The 19178-nt window shown below is 43.7% G+C and overlaps 1 protein-coding gene across 2 annotated transcripts in view; it reads left to right on the top strand.

Annotated features, from left to right (window-relative positions):
* The window catches only part of ARHGAP31 (Rho GTPase activating protein 31), a 127923-nt gene that overhangs the window by 101737 nt on the left and 7008 nt on the right, over nt 1-19178 (top strand). For both annotated transcript variants that reach the window (XM_034957151.3, XM_003825142.5), the window contains 3 exons: nt 4517-4579; nt 7143-7718; nt 14862-15142. In XM_034957151.3, the coding sequence (XP_034813042.2) occupies nt 4517-4579; nt 7143-7718; nt 14862-15142 (920 nt within the window). The remainder of the gene's footprint in view (nt 1-4516; nt 4580-7142; nt 7719-14861; nt 15143-19178) is intronic.

The raw sequence follows: 19178 nt of genomic DNA on the forward strand, positions 1-19178 counted from the left end.
GCTGACCGAGCACAGTGGTTCGTGCCTGTAATCCCAACACTTTGGGAAGCTGAGGTGGGCAGATCACTTGAGCCCAGGAGTTCGAGACCAGCCTGAGGAACATAGCAAAACCACATCTCTAAAAAACAAAAATAAGAAAAAATGACAAAAGACAATTTGGGGAACAAAGAGGGAAAATGTGGATATAGACTGGATATTAAATGATATTAAGGAATTATAAATTTTCATAGTGTGCTAATGGTTCTTAGGAGACATATACTAAAACTAAAGTATTCAAGGATGAAGCAGCAAAATATTGACACTTTCAAATAACTAGCAAATTATAGGTAGGTAGATAAATATCAATATATAAATAGATAATGCAAATATATGGCAAAATGTCAATAATTATCAAAACTAAGGTGGTAAGTTTAAGGGTGGTAGGTTTCTAAATGTTTGAAATTTTTAATAGAGATTTGGGGGAAAATTAATTCCTATAGGAAATATGTGAGATAATATTTTTAACGACTTTCCTCAAACCCGGTGATAATCACATGCCAAGGATCAGGAAGTCCAGATGTTAGAAATCTTCGTGTTTGCCTGTTAGAGTAAGGAGGGGTGTCACAGTACAGCAGTTACAACGATTTAGGCTGTAAATAATGGCAAATCAATTCAATCAACTTATGCAGTGAGGGAATTTACTGGCTTCTGCAGTTGAACACCCTGATAGAGGGAAGGCTTCAGGGGGTTTAATACAGGGGCTCTGTCATGATTTCTCCATGTTTTCCCCAGCTGTCCCAGCTGTGTCCCCCTTTGGGTCAGCTTCATCCCCAGACTGGCTTCCTTTGCTGTGGCAAAGTGGTTGTAGTAGTTCTAGGCTTTCCCTCTGACTATCCCACTAGGTCCAGAGGGAGAAAGAACATTTCTGGTAGCTTGCTCCTAAGAGCAGGGACCCTTCTTTTCCAGAAGGCCTCATCAAAATTCCCCTTGTCTCGGTATCCTTCACTGAGCCACATGGTTCAGTCCCTGTTGTCAATGGTGTGCCTTGTGCTGATTGGCTTCAGCCTGGGATCCTGAGCCAACCCCTTGCATGAGGAATGGGACTTACACCCAAGAAGTATAAGAGCTATGTGCGAAGGGCAGAAGGGAAATGGATTCTGGGTCTGCATCTGTAATCATTGTATGGCAAAACTCAGCTTGCACAAAATGGAAAGATAGCCTGAATGAAGAGGACAGGTTGCCACAAGTATGGCAAGACAGATGCAAATCAGAAAATAGGATTCTTAAGGGAGAAATTGGGGAGAAGAGTACCTGACCAGAAACTCCTAATCTATGAAAAGAGATTTGCTTAAGCACGTCAAAGAGAGAATTTCAGTTGCAGAATCAGTGGTACAGCCATGAAAGAGGTTCACCAGTAATGAAAAGTCAAAAAACAACAAAACAAAACAACAAAAAGGAAATAAGTGGTTTGCTTTGATCTTAGGAAGATTTCCACCCCCATGTGGTTTTCAAAAAGAACAATTCCGAGGCACTGGATCAAATGTTGGTAAACTCACAGGCCAGGGCTTCTCACACCTGGACCTCAGAATTGCCCACAGAGTGGATCACACCATAGCAATTTTGCCTCAGAAGTTCTGTGGTGAGGTCTGAGTATTGGTAATTTTCTAAAAGCTCCCCAGGTGATTCTGATATGTAGCCAGGGTTGAAAGTCACTGGCTTATGATCTTATGAACAAACTAATCAGATCTTCACTAACTGGATGCAGCGGTGAAACTCAAGAACTGTCAGTGTCAATATAAGTGGCTCCCTGTGATCTTAACTATTGCCTGAAGTGGTTTCTTTTTACCAGAAGAATATTGCTGGCAACTCTGGAAAATAAAGACCAATAGGCTTTACGGTCATAACTTTAGTGGAATCTGTGATTAAAATTAGGCCATTGAACCCTGTAACAAATGTAATCCACCGGTGTGGTCTCTGTAAGTGGCACGTGAGCTTGCTGTTGAAATATGCATGTGAAAAGGGGAACCAGTGGATTAACATATGTAAATATATGCTTTAAAATCCCATAAATAAGGACATTTAAAAAATTAATTCACCATGAATAGTATTGGGATTGCTTTGGGTGGGGAGGAGTTGGTGAGGGGGTGTTTAACCATATCTAGAAAATGAAACAGGTAAGAAATAAAGTATAGGAAAAAATGGAGAACTGAATTAAGATGCACAAACTTTAGAGCCTTCCAGATATGTGTATTTTAATTGATTCCATGTAAGTTTTTTGTACATTATTAAAGAGAAAGAAGAGTTCAGAGAACCCTCCAAAATGAACTGTGAGCAGAGAAATCTCAAAGCCATACAGCTATAGCAGGTCCAGGCTCACCTTTGAGTAACGCAGCTAAGAGAGGAGGACTCAAGGACACAAAGGCTGCCAGAAAACTGGGGAGTACACCTCTGTGAGGCCAGGCCAAGGTCCCAGACAGAAAAATGTAATATAAATATAGTCACAGGCCACAGGAGCCTGAGCTCTTAGTTAATCTCCAGAAAGGAGGGCAGGGAATGCTTGGGGACTGTCCCCCAAGCCACATCTCTGATGTGCTGCTGTGCTCCGCAAGGCCACAAGGAACTGCATCATGAGAAAGAGGCTTCAACACCAAAGGTGGACACTGATGGACCTACAGACAGAGCTGCTGCCCGGCCTCTGTGACACAGTCAGGGGCGCCTGGTCACTGCCCATCAAGGTTGACATGTGGAAACCAGAGAAATTCCAGAAATACAGCTCCTGGAAAACAAAGGCAGTGCATCTCCTAGAATACACAAACAAAGGGATGCTGACCAGGTAGTTTCAGGGCAGTAAATCAATTTATAGATTTGTGGAAATAGCAGATCTTCAAAGGATAAGAATTCTGGGGTCCATTGGAAGTGAGGAGGTGAAAGGCAATCTCTGCCTTTGCAAAGGATTTGCATGGAGGTGGCTGGGCGTCCCACAGTGGGCCCCAGAAAGAGAGAAGCCCCAAGCTGGGAGACCAATGGGCTAATTCAGAACCTCCCAGAAGGAGCAGGTTTGGATCAAGGAGGAAGAACAGGGGAACTTTAAACAAGAGACAAAAACAAGCTTGAGTTACAGCTCAATTTTGGTTAAAGCCAACTCTAACTGCTTCTCATAGAACCTTCTCCTGTCTTCCCTTTTGTTGCTGAGCCCTGATCCATCCTGAATAGCAGCAACAACAATCAATAATTATTACTTTTTAATGGGTACTTACTCTATTGCAGATTAGTACAATATAATTACCTTACAGCCATTACCCATTTAATCCTCACAACAACTCTATTTTTTCTCATTTTACACATGATAAAACTGGAGTTTAGTTTAGCTGTCACTTTGGGAGGCCAAGGCAGAAGGATTGCTTGAGTCTAGGAGTTTGAGACCAGCCTGGGCAACATAGTGAGACCCTGTTTCTAAAAAATTTTTTTAAATTAGCCAGGTTTGTTGGTGTGTGCCTATAGTCTTAGCTACTCCAGAAGCTAGGGCAGGAAGATTGCTTGAACCCAGGAGGTTGAGGCTGTAGTGAGCTTATGATCACTCTACCACACTCTAGCCTGGGCAACAGAATAAGACCCTGTCTTAAAAAAAAAAAAAAAAAAAATGTTTAGCTGCTTGTCTGAGGTCATACAGCCCAAAAGTGGCAGAGCTGGAATTCAAACCCAGATGTTTCTGAATTCAGAGTTACCTTAAGGGCTACTAGTCCTGGGCCTCCTGCTTCCAAGTGCCCTCTTTCCCCTCCTGACAAGCTCGACCTAGAAGGAACTACCTTTCAGCCAATTCTGTTCCCTGAAAAGAGATGGTGTTTGTGAATGCATCTATGTAATGCTATTCCTGGAATAAGTTTTTACTCATTTAAACCACACTCTTCCAAAAAGCTGCTAAGGTGGCTTACAAAGATGCATGGTGCATACCCAGTCACAGAGTAAGTGTGCAAAAAAGGTTTTACTGGGATCTGTTCAGGGTGAAGCTAATGGGTGAGATCACTGGGGAACACCCAGCCTGCAGGCCTCAAGGAACAGAGCTGCATCTGGCAGAAACCTAACTCCAATTCCCTTGGGCCCTCTCACCTGCTGTACCAAATTTGCAGTAGCTGAGATGTGGTCTCAGCTCTCTGGTCTCTGGCCTGCTGAATATGAAGAATGCCCTGGAGCCTCATGGATTCTACCCCTGGATTCATCCTTGAATACTTTTTGTAAAGTAAAATTGGGCTCAGGAGTCCTCATTTGCTATGAGCTATTTGACAAAATTGCAATTTACCTTTATTGTAAAATATTAATAAAACTTTGATCTATAACTGCCCTGAGTTTATTAGGTCTGTCGCATTAAGAAAGTAGGAACATCTAGGGTGGAGTAGAGGAATGTTTCCAAGGGGATCAATTATACTTGAAAAACTTTCCTAAAGAATTTTGTCTTGGGTACTTAAACAGCCTGACCTATTTTTCTGAATGCTTTCTGTTAATATGCATTCATCAAGGATATTTTTTCTTTTGTCTTTAGTGGAAAAGGCTACTATCCGACCAGCTAAAAGCATGGACTCACTGTGTTCAGTGCCTGTGGAAGGTAAGATTTTACAAGTAGTTTCTGAGTTGGAGATTACAACTAGGAGGCTGGAGGTCACTTGCCTTTATAAGCTGTCATGCCTGCTTCTCTATAGTCACAGTCACACACAACTACCTAGTCCCAAATCCCTCCCTGACCCTACCCTAACTCAAGGGGTTCACATAGCCCTATAACCTCCCCTACCTTACTCCAGGGCTAGGCCTAAAGAGCCATCCTCTTTGCCCATCCTTCCTCTAGCCACAGCTGAAGTCCATGGCTACTTTTCATTCAAACCTGAACCAGGTAAAAGGTCAACACCTGAAACCTAAGGCAGAAGAGTCTTCCCCTTCGGGCAGAAAGAAAGAGCCAAGCATTGGTTTATGCCCTATGGTTTTATGCCTAGAGGCCTATGTATCTTGAATTTGGCTGTTTCCATATGCTTTCGCTTCCTAGTTTTTGTGTCAAGTCATGATTTTCAGTTGGTAGGTTCATTCATGTATCTATTCATTCATTCATTTATTATGTATCATTAAACATTAATTAGGCACCAGCTATGTATCAGCCATGTGCAAACCACAATATCCTTTGTTGGAGTAGACGTGTATACAGTTGCACATGAGGTAACACCGACCACCAAAATAACACATAACATTTGTTCTCACAGCTGTATCCTTCAGGGCTGACTTGCCTGTATCTCTCTCTTCTATTTCTGTTAAGTAACCAACAAGCACTATTACAAATTACAAGGCAAAGGACTTGTCTGGCAAAAGACTGTTAAAACTCCCCTATACTTATCCCATGACTTTCCAGCCCCTTTAATACGAGACATTTTTCTCTTTCAAAAATGGGTCAGACCAAAACAATACAGAAAATCTTTAGAACAACATTTTAAAAATAATTCTAAACCTGGGCGGGTGTGGTGGCTGATGCCTGTAATCCCAGCACTTTGGGAGGCTGAGGCAGGTGGATCACTTGAGGCCAGGAGTTCGAGACCAGCCTGGCCAACATGGTGAAATCCTCTCTGTACTAAAAAAAATACAAGAAATTAGCCAGGCGTGGTGGTGCATGCCTATAATTCCAGCTACTCAGGAAGCCGAGGCACAAGAATCACTTAAACCCAGGAGGCAGAGGCTGAGGCACGAGAATCGTTTGAACCCAGGAGGCAGAGATTGCAGTGAGCTGAGATTGCGCCACTGCACTCCAGCCTGTCTCAAAAAAAAAAATAATAATAATAAATAATAATAATTCTAAACCTGTATAATACTCAGTGAGATCTTCTTAAGTTAACTCGATACTTTCAGCATTTCCTTACTTTTGTATTCATCTATTTGCTTTGGTTTGGAAACTTCTTGGCAGTTCTTGCCCAGTTTTGCAGGAGTTAATATTTCAACATATAGGTTATTATATACATGGCATGTGAGTATTAGACAGGTCATCTAACTGCTGAGTCTCGATGTCCTCATGTGTTAAAGATCATTACACTTCCTTACAGGGTGGTCATAAGAATTTTAAGCATACAGTTATGTAAGATGCCCAGTTTAGTGCTTAGTACCAAGTTAGAAATTATTTTCTAGATTCCTGGCAACTCACGTATCATCTCCAAGCTTATTTACTTCCCACGTAGGCTTTTCTCTTCCTTGCCTTTATTTCTAAGTCAAGAACTTGGTCCGGGCATAGTGGCTCATGCCTGTCATCCCAGGCCGAGGCAGGCAGATCACCTGAGGTCAGGAGTTCAAGACCAGCCTGGCCAACATGGTGAAATCTCCTCTCTACTAAAAATACAAAAATTAGCCGGGCGCGGTGGCAGGTGCCTGTAATCCCAGCTACTCAGGAGGTTGAGGCAGGAGAATCACTTCAACCCAGGAGGTGGAGGTTGCAGTGAGCCGAGATCACGACACTGCACTCCAGCCTGGGCGACAGAGCTGTACTCCATCTCAAAAAAAAAAAAAATTCACTCCTCACAACTGTGCTTTCTAACCGTTAGTTAATTTACATTTCTAGTTTCTCATCCTCTGAATCAACAGGAAGAAGCCTGAGAAAAGGTGGGGAAGGTCTAGTTGTTAATAGCATTTGTTTCCTTGCTGGGAAATCAAACCCCTCTGTCTGGGTCCATCTGCCAGAGAAAACTTAAAACAAAAAGTTTTAAAGTTCTAAAATAAGACAAGATTCTGTTTATTTTTCCTTTTTGTCGTCTTCATTTTGAGCAAACATCATCCTACCGCCTCCCATCTGTCTCTTTATTTTTTCATGGTCTACATTTAATGCCTAGTAGATGATGGCTCTGTTTAGCAACTTTAGCAGTAATCTTTTTTTGAAAACTGCTCTACCTGCAAAGTTTAAAAGTGATCTGTATGGCACAACAGCAAATGAACCTACCAAAGCATCATGCTGAAATTCTGTGCATATGAGGAAGTGCTTTCTCTTTTGTCATCCAGATGTTACCTGTCTTTATCTGGGCGGTTATGCCCCTGTTAGAATGCTGTGCCTCTCTAGTATTCAAATGTCGTGTGCTTGCCCTTACTGGAAGGCCTGCTATTGTATGTGTGCCCCGGCTGCTGACCATATACTTGTTCCTTTTTACTAGGAAAAGAAACCAAGGGAAATTTCAATCGAACAGTTACCACCGGTGGATTTTTCATTCCAGCAACAAAGATGCACTCCACCGGCACCGGCAGCTCATGTGACCTCACCAAGCAGGAGGGCGAATGGGGCCAGGAGGGGATGCCTCCGGGGGCTGAGGGTGGCTTTGATGTGAGCAGTGATGGCAGCCATCTCCAGGGCGCCCAGGCCCGGCCCCCACCGGAACAGCTGAAGGTTTTCCGGCCTATTGAGGATCCGGAGGGCGAGCAAACAGCCCCAAAGATGTTGGGTATGTTCTACACTTCGAACGACAGCCCTAGCAAATCCGTCTTCACCAGCAGCCTCTTCCAGATGGAGCCCTCACCGCGTCACCAGCGCAAGGCGCTGAACATCTCCGAGCCCTTTGCGGTGTCTGTGCCGCTCCGCGTGTCCGCGGTCATCAGCACCAACAGCACGCCGTGCAGAACACCCCCGAAGGAGATGCAGTCTCTTTCCAGCCTGGAAGAGTTTTCTTTTCATGGATCAGAGAGCGGAGGCTGGCCAGAAGAAGAGAAACCGCTGGGAGCTGAGACTTCTGCAGGTAAGTAGAGGAGAGAGGGTATCTTTCCGTTGCAAGAGAGAAAAACCAGACTTAAATTTGCTTGAGTTTGCAAGGCAATATAGTGCGGTGGTTAAGCCTGTGGGCTCTAGAGCCCGATTGGGTACAAATCCACGCTCTGCCATTTTACTGCATGATCTTCAGCAGGTTAATGTAACCACTCTGTGCCTCGGTTTCTTAATCTGTAAAATGGGAATAATTATGTTAATAATACCTTTTTCATAAGTTTGTTGTAAATATTAAATTATTTAATACATATGAAGCTCTCAGAACAGTGTCTACATACAATAAGTATATAATAAATGTCACCTATTATTATTTTATTTGCTCACAGAGTGAGAAGGCAGGAGAAAAACTCACAGAATGGAATGCAGAGCTGCAGAGCTGGAATTTGGGATTCAGTTCTTCCAGTCTCCTTCTCTTTCCATCCACCCATCCTTATTTCTACTTTATATTTGCAGACAACATGGTTAGCAACCCTAGCAACGAGAAAGAGCATCCCTCTCCCAATTTTCTGATATCAAATGCAGGAAGGATTCTGATTGGATCTGCCTGAGTCCCATGCCCAGCCTTGGACCAATCACTGTTTCCAGCTAATTGGGTTCTGAGATTGGCCAGACTTGAGTCTCTGGGTGTGTCTGGAGTGAAGAGAGTTTCTTTAATTAACAAGCAAACATGGGCCACATAAAATGGAAGCAGGGAGAACCCCAAAGGAAAGGGTGGCTGACAATCAAACCAACAAATGTTTATTGTGATTTAGGAATGTTTCTTTTCCGTTAATATTAGTCATTTTCAGCACCTATTAGGTTGTCAGGCACTCTCCTAAGTGTCCTGCAAATATTATCTCATTTCTCCCTTCTATCCTATGATATAGATAGTCACTATTATCCCCATTTCCTTAAAGAGGAATGGTTTATTTGCTGAATCACTCATAGCAAGGAAGTGGAAACACCAGGATTTTAATCCAGACTTTAAAAAAATCCATGCTTGTAACACTATACCACGCTCCCTCCTGTGTTCACTATGGGCTGTGGAGTTAAAAGATTGTTAAGACATGATCCCTTCCCCACAGTGAGCTCAAAAACTAAGAAGGGAAATTGAAACTCTGCACTGAAGTTCAGCACAGGGTCAGCCTATGGAAGCAGCATAAGAGCCTCCTCAGGATTTTTGGAATTAGGGAGGGGTTAGGTACCCAAAGCATCATGAAAGAGGTGTTCCTAACAGATGGCAAGGGCATGAAGGAGAGACAGTCCTCTCAGGAGGATTCCAGGAAGATTTAGAAGAGGTGACATTTGGACTGAGCCTTCATAAATGGGTAGGGTTTCTCCATGCAGAAAAGAAGAGAAAGGGCATTCTGAGCAGCTACATGTTGTGGGAAGTATGTAGGTTTTGGAACCCAACTGGGCTGATTCGGATGCTAGCTTTACTGCTTTTTGTCAGTTTGGCAGTGGGAAATTTTGGAGCCTGTTTCTCATCTGCAAAGCTGGGGAGACTCCTATCCCAAAGGCTGTAGTGAGGTCTGAATGAGAAAATGTCCATAAAATACCTGTCCATAGTTTGGCTCACAGAAGATGTGAGTAAATATTAGTCCTTTCCTCCCATTTCCTTTCAGGATGGGTACGCAGATGAGCAAATCTCGGGGGATCAAGTGATGCCTTGTCTGGAAAACGATGTCATGGGCTGGTGTGGGTCATGGGCAGCAGGATGTCATGGGCAGCAGGATGAGGGATAGGGGAGGGAGTGAAGGCTTTGAGGAAAACAGTGTTTCCAAAGGCTTTTGTGAGATTTGTTATCCTCTCTGGAAGAATAGGTCTCTGGGCCCCATGGGGTCTTTTAGAGACAGTCTGTTATCCATTTTTCCCCCTCTCTCCTCTCTATAAATAAGAATACACATTTTGTATTAAGTTGGTCTGGGAAAGACACTAATGGAGACTCCAGCCTGCCTTCCTACCTGTGGCCAATGGACAGTCAGGGCAGAAAGAGGGGCCTTGTGGAAGGCAGCCATCCAGATCTGAGACTGAGGGTGGAAGGGGGCTGCTGAGAGGCTCAGGGGCAGCAGGTCCCCTCACCCTGCTCTCTGACGGGGTGAGGTTAACTTCAGTGTCTTATCTTCTTCCATGATTATTCCATGTGGAGAACTTCACCTTCATTAATTAAATATTTTTCTTTCTGTTGTGCAGTAGCAGGGGGCAAAAGAAAAAGAATTAAAGGCAATTTTCCAGGTTACCCAATTAAACTTTTAGTTGCTCTGGTCAAACCAACTCTCCCACTTTTGGCCAATCTAAGTGAAATTCCAGTGTGACCCAAAGCGTAGAGATACTGAGTAAGTAGTGCAGTTTAACTAAAGTTAAATGATTGTAAATACTGATTACTCTGAATGAAAAAATTGAAGGATTAATCAATGTAATCATCATGGTTGATTATCTGACTTTTACCTGATTCAAGAGCATGTCCTGCTAACCTCATCCTCAGCTGGTGGGGAGAAAGGACAACAAACCGAATCCTTCTGAAAGTGAAGGATGAGCTTATGGGCTGGTTTAAAAATTACAACTGACACTCTCTGCATCCCCTTCTAGAAATGCTTGTTAAGGAAGATCAGAATAAACATATAGCTTTACAGAAACTTGATAAATGAAAATCCAGAATTTCCCTAAGAGATATTAGGAGTTGCCCCATTCTTTTACTAAAGAACTTACAATAGAATTCTCTTAGTTCTATTTTAGTGCATCTGAAATATGATTCTATAACACCTACAAAAATTTGTTTTGCCCTATTTTTTTTAATCAGGAGCAAGCCTACCTTATAAACTCATTAGTTCATTCTATTAGTTAAGGTACAGGCTAAGCTGCTATAATATAGAAAATCAAAAATACAGCAGCTCAAACAAGATAGAAGTTTATTTCTATCTTACACACAAGTCCAGAATAAGGTGGCTGTGATGCAGGAGATCTGAGGTTCCAGGCTCCTTCAGCCATACCCGGGGTGTTGTCCTTGTCTGCATGGTCAGAGTAGGCTCAACACCCCCACAGTCACATTCCCACCCATGGGAAAGGGCTAGAGGAAGAAGCCAAGCAGCTTCCACTTAAGGATGTCACCTAGAAGCTGCACACATCGTTTCCACTGCCTCCCATCTGCCAAACATATTTCACATAGCCACACTACCCTCAGGAGGCTGAGGAATGTCACTAGATGGAAAACCATGTGCCCAGCTAAAACCTGGGGGGTGGGGGAGGTTCTAGCTCCAAATAAAGAAGAGGATAGATATTGGGCAACGATTATCAATCTCTGCCTCTATGGTCACCCGCTTTGTGTATAATGTGTCACATGCTGGGAACGTGATAATGCCCTTCCCTTTTGAGCTATAGAGATTTCTTGTAGTTTACAAGTAGCCACCAAATCTGTCAGCCTACAAAAATTTGTTGAAGATTTTCAGGTAATTTTTAGGAATAGATACTGCCTCTGTTCTGAGGAACTTACCCAAGGATAGAAGCCATGTACCTGAAAAGAGATCATGGTAACCTGAGGACTGTGCAGCACATAAATAATAACACTGAGTGCTAAGGGACATGGTATGGGAAAGCTACAAAGAGATGTTGTTAGGTTTATCTCTTGAGGAATGGATTCAGTTGGAATCACAGGGAGGACCAAAGCAGGGGAGAACAAGTCCTGTTAGGGGAGTGGGAGAAGAGAGGACATGTGGCTGGGCCACAGTGAGATGGGCTTTGCATGCCATAATGGAGGCAATAGGGAGCCATTGAGGGTTTTCAGCAAGGGAGTGAGTGATAGGTACAAACTCATGGTTAGCACGGGCCCTTCCTTCACACCTCAAACAGGAGTCCATATTAATGGTCATGGTCAATGGAAAGAAGCTCTACAAAAAGGGACACTGGCAAGTTCCTCCAACTACTAGATTTTAGGAGAATGTTAAAAAATATATATTTAAAAATTATGGATGCATTTACCCTTTCACCCAAAAGTTTCACTCCTAAGAATTTATCCTAAATAAATGGTTGCATAAATACAAAATGATGTTTGCACATCATGGCATTATTTGTAATAGCAAAGGACTGGAAACAACCCAAATGCCCCCCTTTAGGGGTCTGGTTGAATAACTAGGGTGCATCCACACAGTGAAGTTCTATAGAGTCCATAGCTTTGTGAGCCTTGCACCACATTCCCCCAAACTCCAGCGAATCTGTCGGGGACAGTTTCTGTGCACATGAAAGGCACCTATCTCAGATGTCTGCCTTGCGTTTCTGGTTTTCTGCCTCAGAGCATTTTATGGAGGGATTGGCTCGCTCAGCCTTTGCGTGGGACAGCCCAGAAGCATGGAGAATTAACTGGGGTAGCTCTCAAGTAATACAAGCCAGGAATCGGTGGATAAATGACCCACCTTCTCATCGTTTGGAGGGATTGTTGTGGGACACATTCTACCTAGTGCTTCTTAGGGTTACCAGGGATTGAGTCCCAGTTGCTGAAAATGGGAACGAACTCAACAAAATACTCTTTATTGACTTTTCCTCCGTCCCTCTCACTTTCTCATTTCTGCTTCCTGGGACCACCTTCTAAATAAGCCACCTGCTACTAGGACCCTATTTCAGGATCTGCTTTGAAGGAAACCCAAACGAGGCCACATCATAAAGAATGATCATGCCGGGTGCGATGGCTCACATCTGTAATCCCAGCACTTTGGGAGGCCGGGGTAGGCAGATCACCTGAGGTCAGGGGTCTGAGACCAGCCTGGCCAACATGATGAAACCCCGTTTCTACTAAAAAATACAAAAATTAGACAGGTGCAGTGGCAGGCAGCTGTAGTCCCAGCTACTAGGGAAGTCGAGGCAGGAGAATCGCTTGAACCCAGGAGGCGGAGATTGCAGCAAGCTGAGATCGCACCACTGCACTCCAGCCTGGGTGACAGAGCGAGACTCCATCTCAAAAAAAAAAAAATAAAGAAAGAAAGAAAAAAATAAAGAAAAAAAAGAATAAAAAATGACTAATCTCCCTCTCTACTAACATGTCATGGGCTTGGTTCAAGATATGTTAAGTGAGAAAATGTAAAGCAAACAACAATCTGTATCACATAGTGTATTTTGTGTACTAAGGATGGGAAACAAAAATATATACAAGTGTCTGTTTAAATATGCAAAAATAAACTCTGGCAGAATAAACCAATAAACTAATAAAAGTAGTTATCTGTAAGAGACAGTGGGAGTGTGGAACAAACCAGAAGCAACAGGGATGAACACATGGTGGGTGACCAAGGAGAGGTTGGTCTGGGAAGCCTTGAAAGAGGTGTTGTTAGGTTTGTCTTGAAGAATGGGTTAGATTGCAACCAACCACAGGGAGGACCAGAGCAGAAGAGTGCAAGGCCTGGCAGGGGGACTGGTAGAGTAGCAGACATGTGGCTGGGCCAGCAAGAAGGGGCCTTTTTATATACAGTGGGCCCTCGACAGTCAAAGGTTCCACATCCATGGATTGAACCAATCACAGATCAAAAATCTCCAGAATAAAAAATCGCATCTGTACTAAACATGTACAGATTTTATTCTTGCCATTATTTCTTAAACAATACAGTATAGCAGCTATTTGCATGGCATTTACAGTGTATTACATATTATAAGCAACCTAGAGATAAGCAACCTAGAGATAAGCAACCTAGAGATAAGCAACCTAGAGATAATATTACATATTATATAAGCAACCTAGAAAACATATTATATAAGCAACCTAGAAAACAAAAAGATGTGCATAGGTTATATGCAAATACTATGTATGCCATTTTATATCAGGGACTTGAGCACACATGGATTTTGGTATTGGGGGGAGGTCCTGGAACCAGTCGCCCCATGGATACCAAGGAATGACCTGTAGTTTTAACTTTTGAATTCTGTAAATATTTTACATATTCAAAGATAAAATTGAATTTCAGGAAATAAGCCTGCAAAGTGATGGGCAAAAGGAAATACCACTATTGTGAATTCTGAAGCATTTTACTTCAGACATCAGGATGCTGTCACTAGATCTGAGTTGCTGGGCTGGCCTTGCGGTGAGACACCTCAGAGTTAAGACACCAGTGTAAACGATGGCAATGAGTGGTTTGGTCTTAACCAATCTTAACCAACAAACTTTTCTGAGCTTGTGCTGTGTGCCAGACACTGCTATATGCTTTGTCTCCATTGTCTACTTTATCCTCACATCAGCCCTGAAAAGCAAGTCTTATGATGCCTTTGTACCAAGATTACAAGATTCATTGAGAAATTAGCATTTGAACCCAGGTTTCTTTAATACCACTGTAAATGGTAATTTTTCTTGAGGGCCTGCTATGTGCCGAGCACAGTCCTGGGTACTCATTCAGTCTTTAATCCAGAGTGTGGAAACAGCTTTATGCAAAGAAATGGGGCTTTCCTTCATGCAAAGCAATAGAGGCCAAACTTGAGATCTGCCTGCTTCTTCCTGATCTCGTAGATGTTTAAGAACAGAACTTAATCACTTTGGATAGATCCAAATTGACAGGAGATAACCCCTGGGAAGAGTCACACAGGAAGCTGTTAATCATAATTATAAGAAGCAAGATGTGAATAATAGATTTTTGTAACCTTGGGCACCTAGATAGACTTCTCGAAGTCTGACTAGTTATTTGAGAAGTCAGAGACTGGGCTAGAGCATGGTGTCTCAACTTCAGCACTACTGACATTTTAGACTGGATAAGTCTTTGTTGTGGGGCAGGTTCTGTGCAGTGGAGGATATTTAGCAGCATCCCTGGCTTCTAACCACTAGATGCCAGTAGCATTCACCCCTCCCCAATGTTGTGGCAACCAAAAAATGTCTCCAGACATTGCCAAATGTCCACTGGAAGAAGAAAACGGTAGGAGCAAGATGGTCCCTGGTTGAGAACCACCGGACTGGGTGATCTTTGAGGTCCCTTCCTTCTTTGACAATCTGTAACTCTGGGAACTCAGGCCAGGACATTGCTAGGATAAAAGAGTAAATGCAAGGGGCGGTGAGCTGAGGGAATTCCCTCCATCCTTCTGAAACAGGGCCAGGAGACAGGACAGTGACTGTGTTGGGAACAGTCTCTCTTGAAATGAAGTCTCCTTTAACTGATAACTCTCATTTTCACTGCAGCTTCTGTACCTAAGAAGGCAGGTCTTGAGGATGCCAAGCCAGTACCTGAAGCACCGGGGACAGTGGAATGCAGCAAAGGCCTGTCCCAGGAGCCAGGCGCCCACCTGGAGGAGAAGAAAACCCCAGAAAGCTCCTTGAGCTCTCAACATTTAAATGAATTAGAGAAGAGGCCAAATCCGGAGAAGGTGGTGGAGGAGGGACAGGAGGCTGGTGAGATGGAGTCCAGCACCCTGCAGGAGAGCCCCAGGGCCAGAGCCGAAGCTGTGCTTCTCCATGAGATGGTAAGGTGCACTCTCCACCTGCTCCAGCCAGGTGGAGTTATTTTTTCCCAAGGGCTCTTGGTACAATTTAAAGTAAATTGAAAAAAAAATTTTTTTTTGAAAAATCAGTTTCTGCCAAAGGGACTTTAAGAGACAAACTTGTAATGAAGGTCTGAGATTTGTTTTGCAGTGGACTTTTCAGAAGTCCTGCAGTGATGGGGAGGAAACATCCTGTTCAGATTCCCTAATACAGACTCAACTCTAAATATTCCTGACCTGAGGTCACCATAAGCCAGTAACATGTCTTTGGAATGTAATGACATTCAATCCCAGAAGCAGCACAAGACCTGCTTGTCATACCCCAGTCCCAAATATCATGATCAGTCACAGAGTCCAGCCTTCTTCTTCTGGACATCCTGGATGGGCAGTTGTCTACACTTATTTCCAAAACAATAAATATTTCCAGGATCCATTCTTTCCTTCCGTGGGCTCTGGAGAAGTTAAAATACAATGCTGGAGCTGACTAAACCTTGTCTACTTTTTAGAGGTGGAATTTTCCAAGAAGGTTTTTATGGGATGTCCTTCCATAGAAAGTCTGAGGAGGTTTTCCAGGGATACCCAAGGAGGAGTCCTGCATTTGAGAGGCAGCTCTGTGACCAGAGGAGGGCACCAGAAAGGAGGATGCCTTTGAACTTGCTTCCAGAGTCTTGATTTTCAGGACGTGCACAAAAGAACCATGTGCTGGGAGTTAGGGCAGAGTGGAGTGCCATGGAGGCCTCAGGATGGCTGAGCTAGGGTCTCTATAAGATATATTGGCATTTGTTGAAGGGGAAAGATGAAGAGATTCATATGGGGATTGATTGAATTATTACAGGGGGGATTGATTGAATGGCATTGCTTTGAGAAGCAGGTAAAGTTAGTGCTGGAAAGAGAACCGGGTGGATTCAAGGGAACAAGTAAAGGCATCAGTTCATTCATTCATTCAAAACATGTATTTAACATGAACTTTGTGCCAGGCACTGGCATCACTGTAGTGAACAAGGCTTTAACCATCCCTGCCTTCTTGGAGCTAACAGCCTAGTCGGGGAAAGATTGAACAAGTAATTCCTGGGGTGCTATGGAAGCATGGAGTGCATGGGAGCACATAGCAAGAGGACCCAACCTAGTCAGAGGGAGGAGCCATGCCACAAGGGTCAGGGAAAGCTTCTCTGTAGAGTGCATATTCAGGCAGATAACTTAGATGGAAGAAAGGGGCAGTGGGTGGACTAGGAAAGGAGAGACCTCCAGGCAGAAAGAATAAGATGTGCCATGAATCCAAGGTAGAAAAGAGCATTCCCATTCAAGGAATGGGAGCAAGGCTGGGATAGCTGGGCTGGAGAAAATGAGACTCAGGGGGATGCAGGAGCCAGGACTTCTTGGAAGGGATTTGGGGTTTAACCTAAGGGCAATGGGAAAGCATATGAGGTGTTCAGAATTTTGTCTTTAATGGGTCATTCTATTCTGTGTGGAGAACGGCTTGAAGAAAGGAGGCACGAATGTGTCAGGAGGGGAGTATGTGGTAAGCCAGGAGAGAAAAGCTGGAGGTGTAGACTAATGTGGGGCCACGGGGATAGAAATGAAGGGCTACAATCACTATTTAGAAGGTAGAATGGACAGGACTTGTTGAAGGATTAGATAAGGGCTGAGAAAGAAGGAAACGTCAAAGGCACCTCATAGGTTTCTGGTTTGAGCAAAGAGATGCACTGTGGGTCCGCTTACTGAGAGGGCAGAGTGAAGTGGAAGGGAGTTTAGATGTTCATTTGTTCATCTAAATTTATGGTTTCTCAGTATTGATTTCTTAGTAATATCTCAGTTAATGTAGGTGCTGAGGAGAGTAAAGAGATGAAGCTGTCCCCTCTCCGAAGGAGGGCACAGTCTAGTAGGCAAAATAGAAATGTTCACAAATAAATGCAGTGTGGTAGAAGCAGATTAATTTTGATAAAGTAATCCCACAGAGATATGTGAAAGAAATAATCCAAAAGAAAACACTGAATCCATTACAGTTCAGCAGACCCTTTATTGAGCCCCCATTCACAGTATACCAGGCACCTTTTGGCCTTGTTGAATCAAAGATGAATAAACACAATCCTGACCTCAAGAAGCTCACAGTCCATTGGGAATAATAAGACAAGCATTAAAGTAACTGTAATATGAAACAACAAGTGATTAGAGCTAGGTGAGAAGGGACGAGAGGTCAGCAGCAAAAACTACTTTCACAAAGGCCTGTGCCATCCCAGGATGGAGATTCGTCCCCCGGCTGCCTCGCCCTGGGACAGAATTAGGCCTTGAGGCAAGAAATGAAAGAAACTGGGCCAGGCATGGTGGCTCACACCTTTCTGAGCACTTTGGGAGGTTGAGGCGGGTGGATCACCTGAGGTCAGGAGTTTGTGACCAGCCTGGCCAACATGGTGAAACCCCATCTCTACTAAAAATACAAAATTAGCCGGGTGTGGTGGCACGTGCCTGTAATCCCAGCTACTTGGGGGGCTGAGGCAGGAGAATCGCTTGAACCCGGGAGGAGGAGGTTGCAATGAGCCAAAATCATGCCACTGCACTCCAGCCTGGGTGACAAAAGTGAAACTCTGTTTCAAAAAAAAAAAAAAAAGAAAAGAAAGAAAGAAATTGAAATTGGTTGTCCTGGCCCTGAGCAGGCCTCCTTCCATCCCTTTCCTGTCTATAGCTTTGGGCTTTATGTAGGGAAAGGGAGGAGTCTAGAAGGACAAAGGGAGGCTGGACTTGAGGGGAGACAAGGACAGCAAGCAAGGTGGAGGAGTAGGCAGTTCCACAAACCACAACAAAGAAATCCCCATCATGTTAACAGTGGTTATCTGTGGGGAGTAAGGATGTATGATTTTGATGTCTTTGTATTTGCCTTTATTTTAATATGTATTCATATTTTTTCCATGTGAAATATGTATTTCCTTGGTAATGAGAAAAAAGAGACTGGGCGTGGTGGCTCACACCTGTAATCCCAGCACTTTTGGAGGCCTAGGTGGGAAAATTACTTGAGCCCAGGAGTTTGAGACCAGCCTAGCAACATGGTGAAACCCCATCTCTACTAAAAATACAAAAATTAGCCGGGTGGCACAGGCCTGTAATCCCAGCTACTTGGGGGGCTGAGGCAGGAGAATCGCTTGAACCCAGGAGGTGGAGGCTACAGTGAGCTGAGATCACGCCACTGCACTCCATCCAGGGCAATAGAGCGAGACTCTGTCTCAAAAAAATAACATTAAAGGCCGGGCATGGTGGCTCACGCCTGTTAATCCCAGCACTTTGGGAGGCCAAGGTGGGTGGATCACGAGGTCAGGAGTTTGAGACCAGTCTGGCCAACATAGTGACACCCCATCTCTACTAAAAATATAAAAAATTAGCCAGGTGTGGTGGTGTGCACCTGTAATCCCAGCTACTTGGGAGGCTGAGGCAGAAGAATCGTGTGAACCCAGGAGGCAGAGGTTGCAGTGAGCTGAGATCACACCATTGCACTCCAGCCCGGATGATAATGCGAGACTCTGTCTCAAAATAAGAAAATTAAAAAAGAACGATATTTACTTATTTGGAAAGCAGGTGTCAGGGTAAGACTTAACATTTTCATTCCACTGGAAGACTTCATTCTTATGTGCCTTCTAGTGAACCTGAAGTTAAATGAGACCAGGGTTTTTGTTGTTTTATAAGGCAACAGTGCATAGAGATTAGGTACTTACGTTCTGGTGTAGACAGAACTGGATTTCAATCCTGGTGTGCTGCTGTATGACTTAGGTAAATTGTTTAATCTACTTGAACCTAGACCTCTCATCCATAAAATGGGAGTAATTATAGTAGTGTTTATCTCCTAGAGTAGTTGGGAAAATTACACAAGATATAGCTAAAGTATGTGATGGTGCATGGTGAGCACTCAGATAGCCACAGGTATTATCGGTGCTGCATCCTGTATTTGCTGAACTGGCACAGGCTGGCGCTGTCAGTCCCTTCCCTCTCACTGGAAACGCTGATGTCAGCACCCAGAGTACTTAGTTCTAAG

Source organism: Pan paniscus, chromosome 2 (genome assembly GCF_029289425.2).
Source record: "Pan paniscus chromosome 2, NHGRI_mPanPan1-v2.0_pri, whole genome shotgun sequence".
In the NCBI taxonomy this organism is placed as follows: Eukaryota; Metazoa; Chordata; class Mammalia; order Primates; family Hominidae; genus Pan; species Pan paniscus.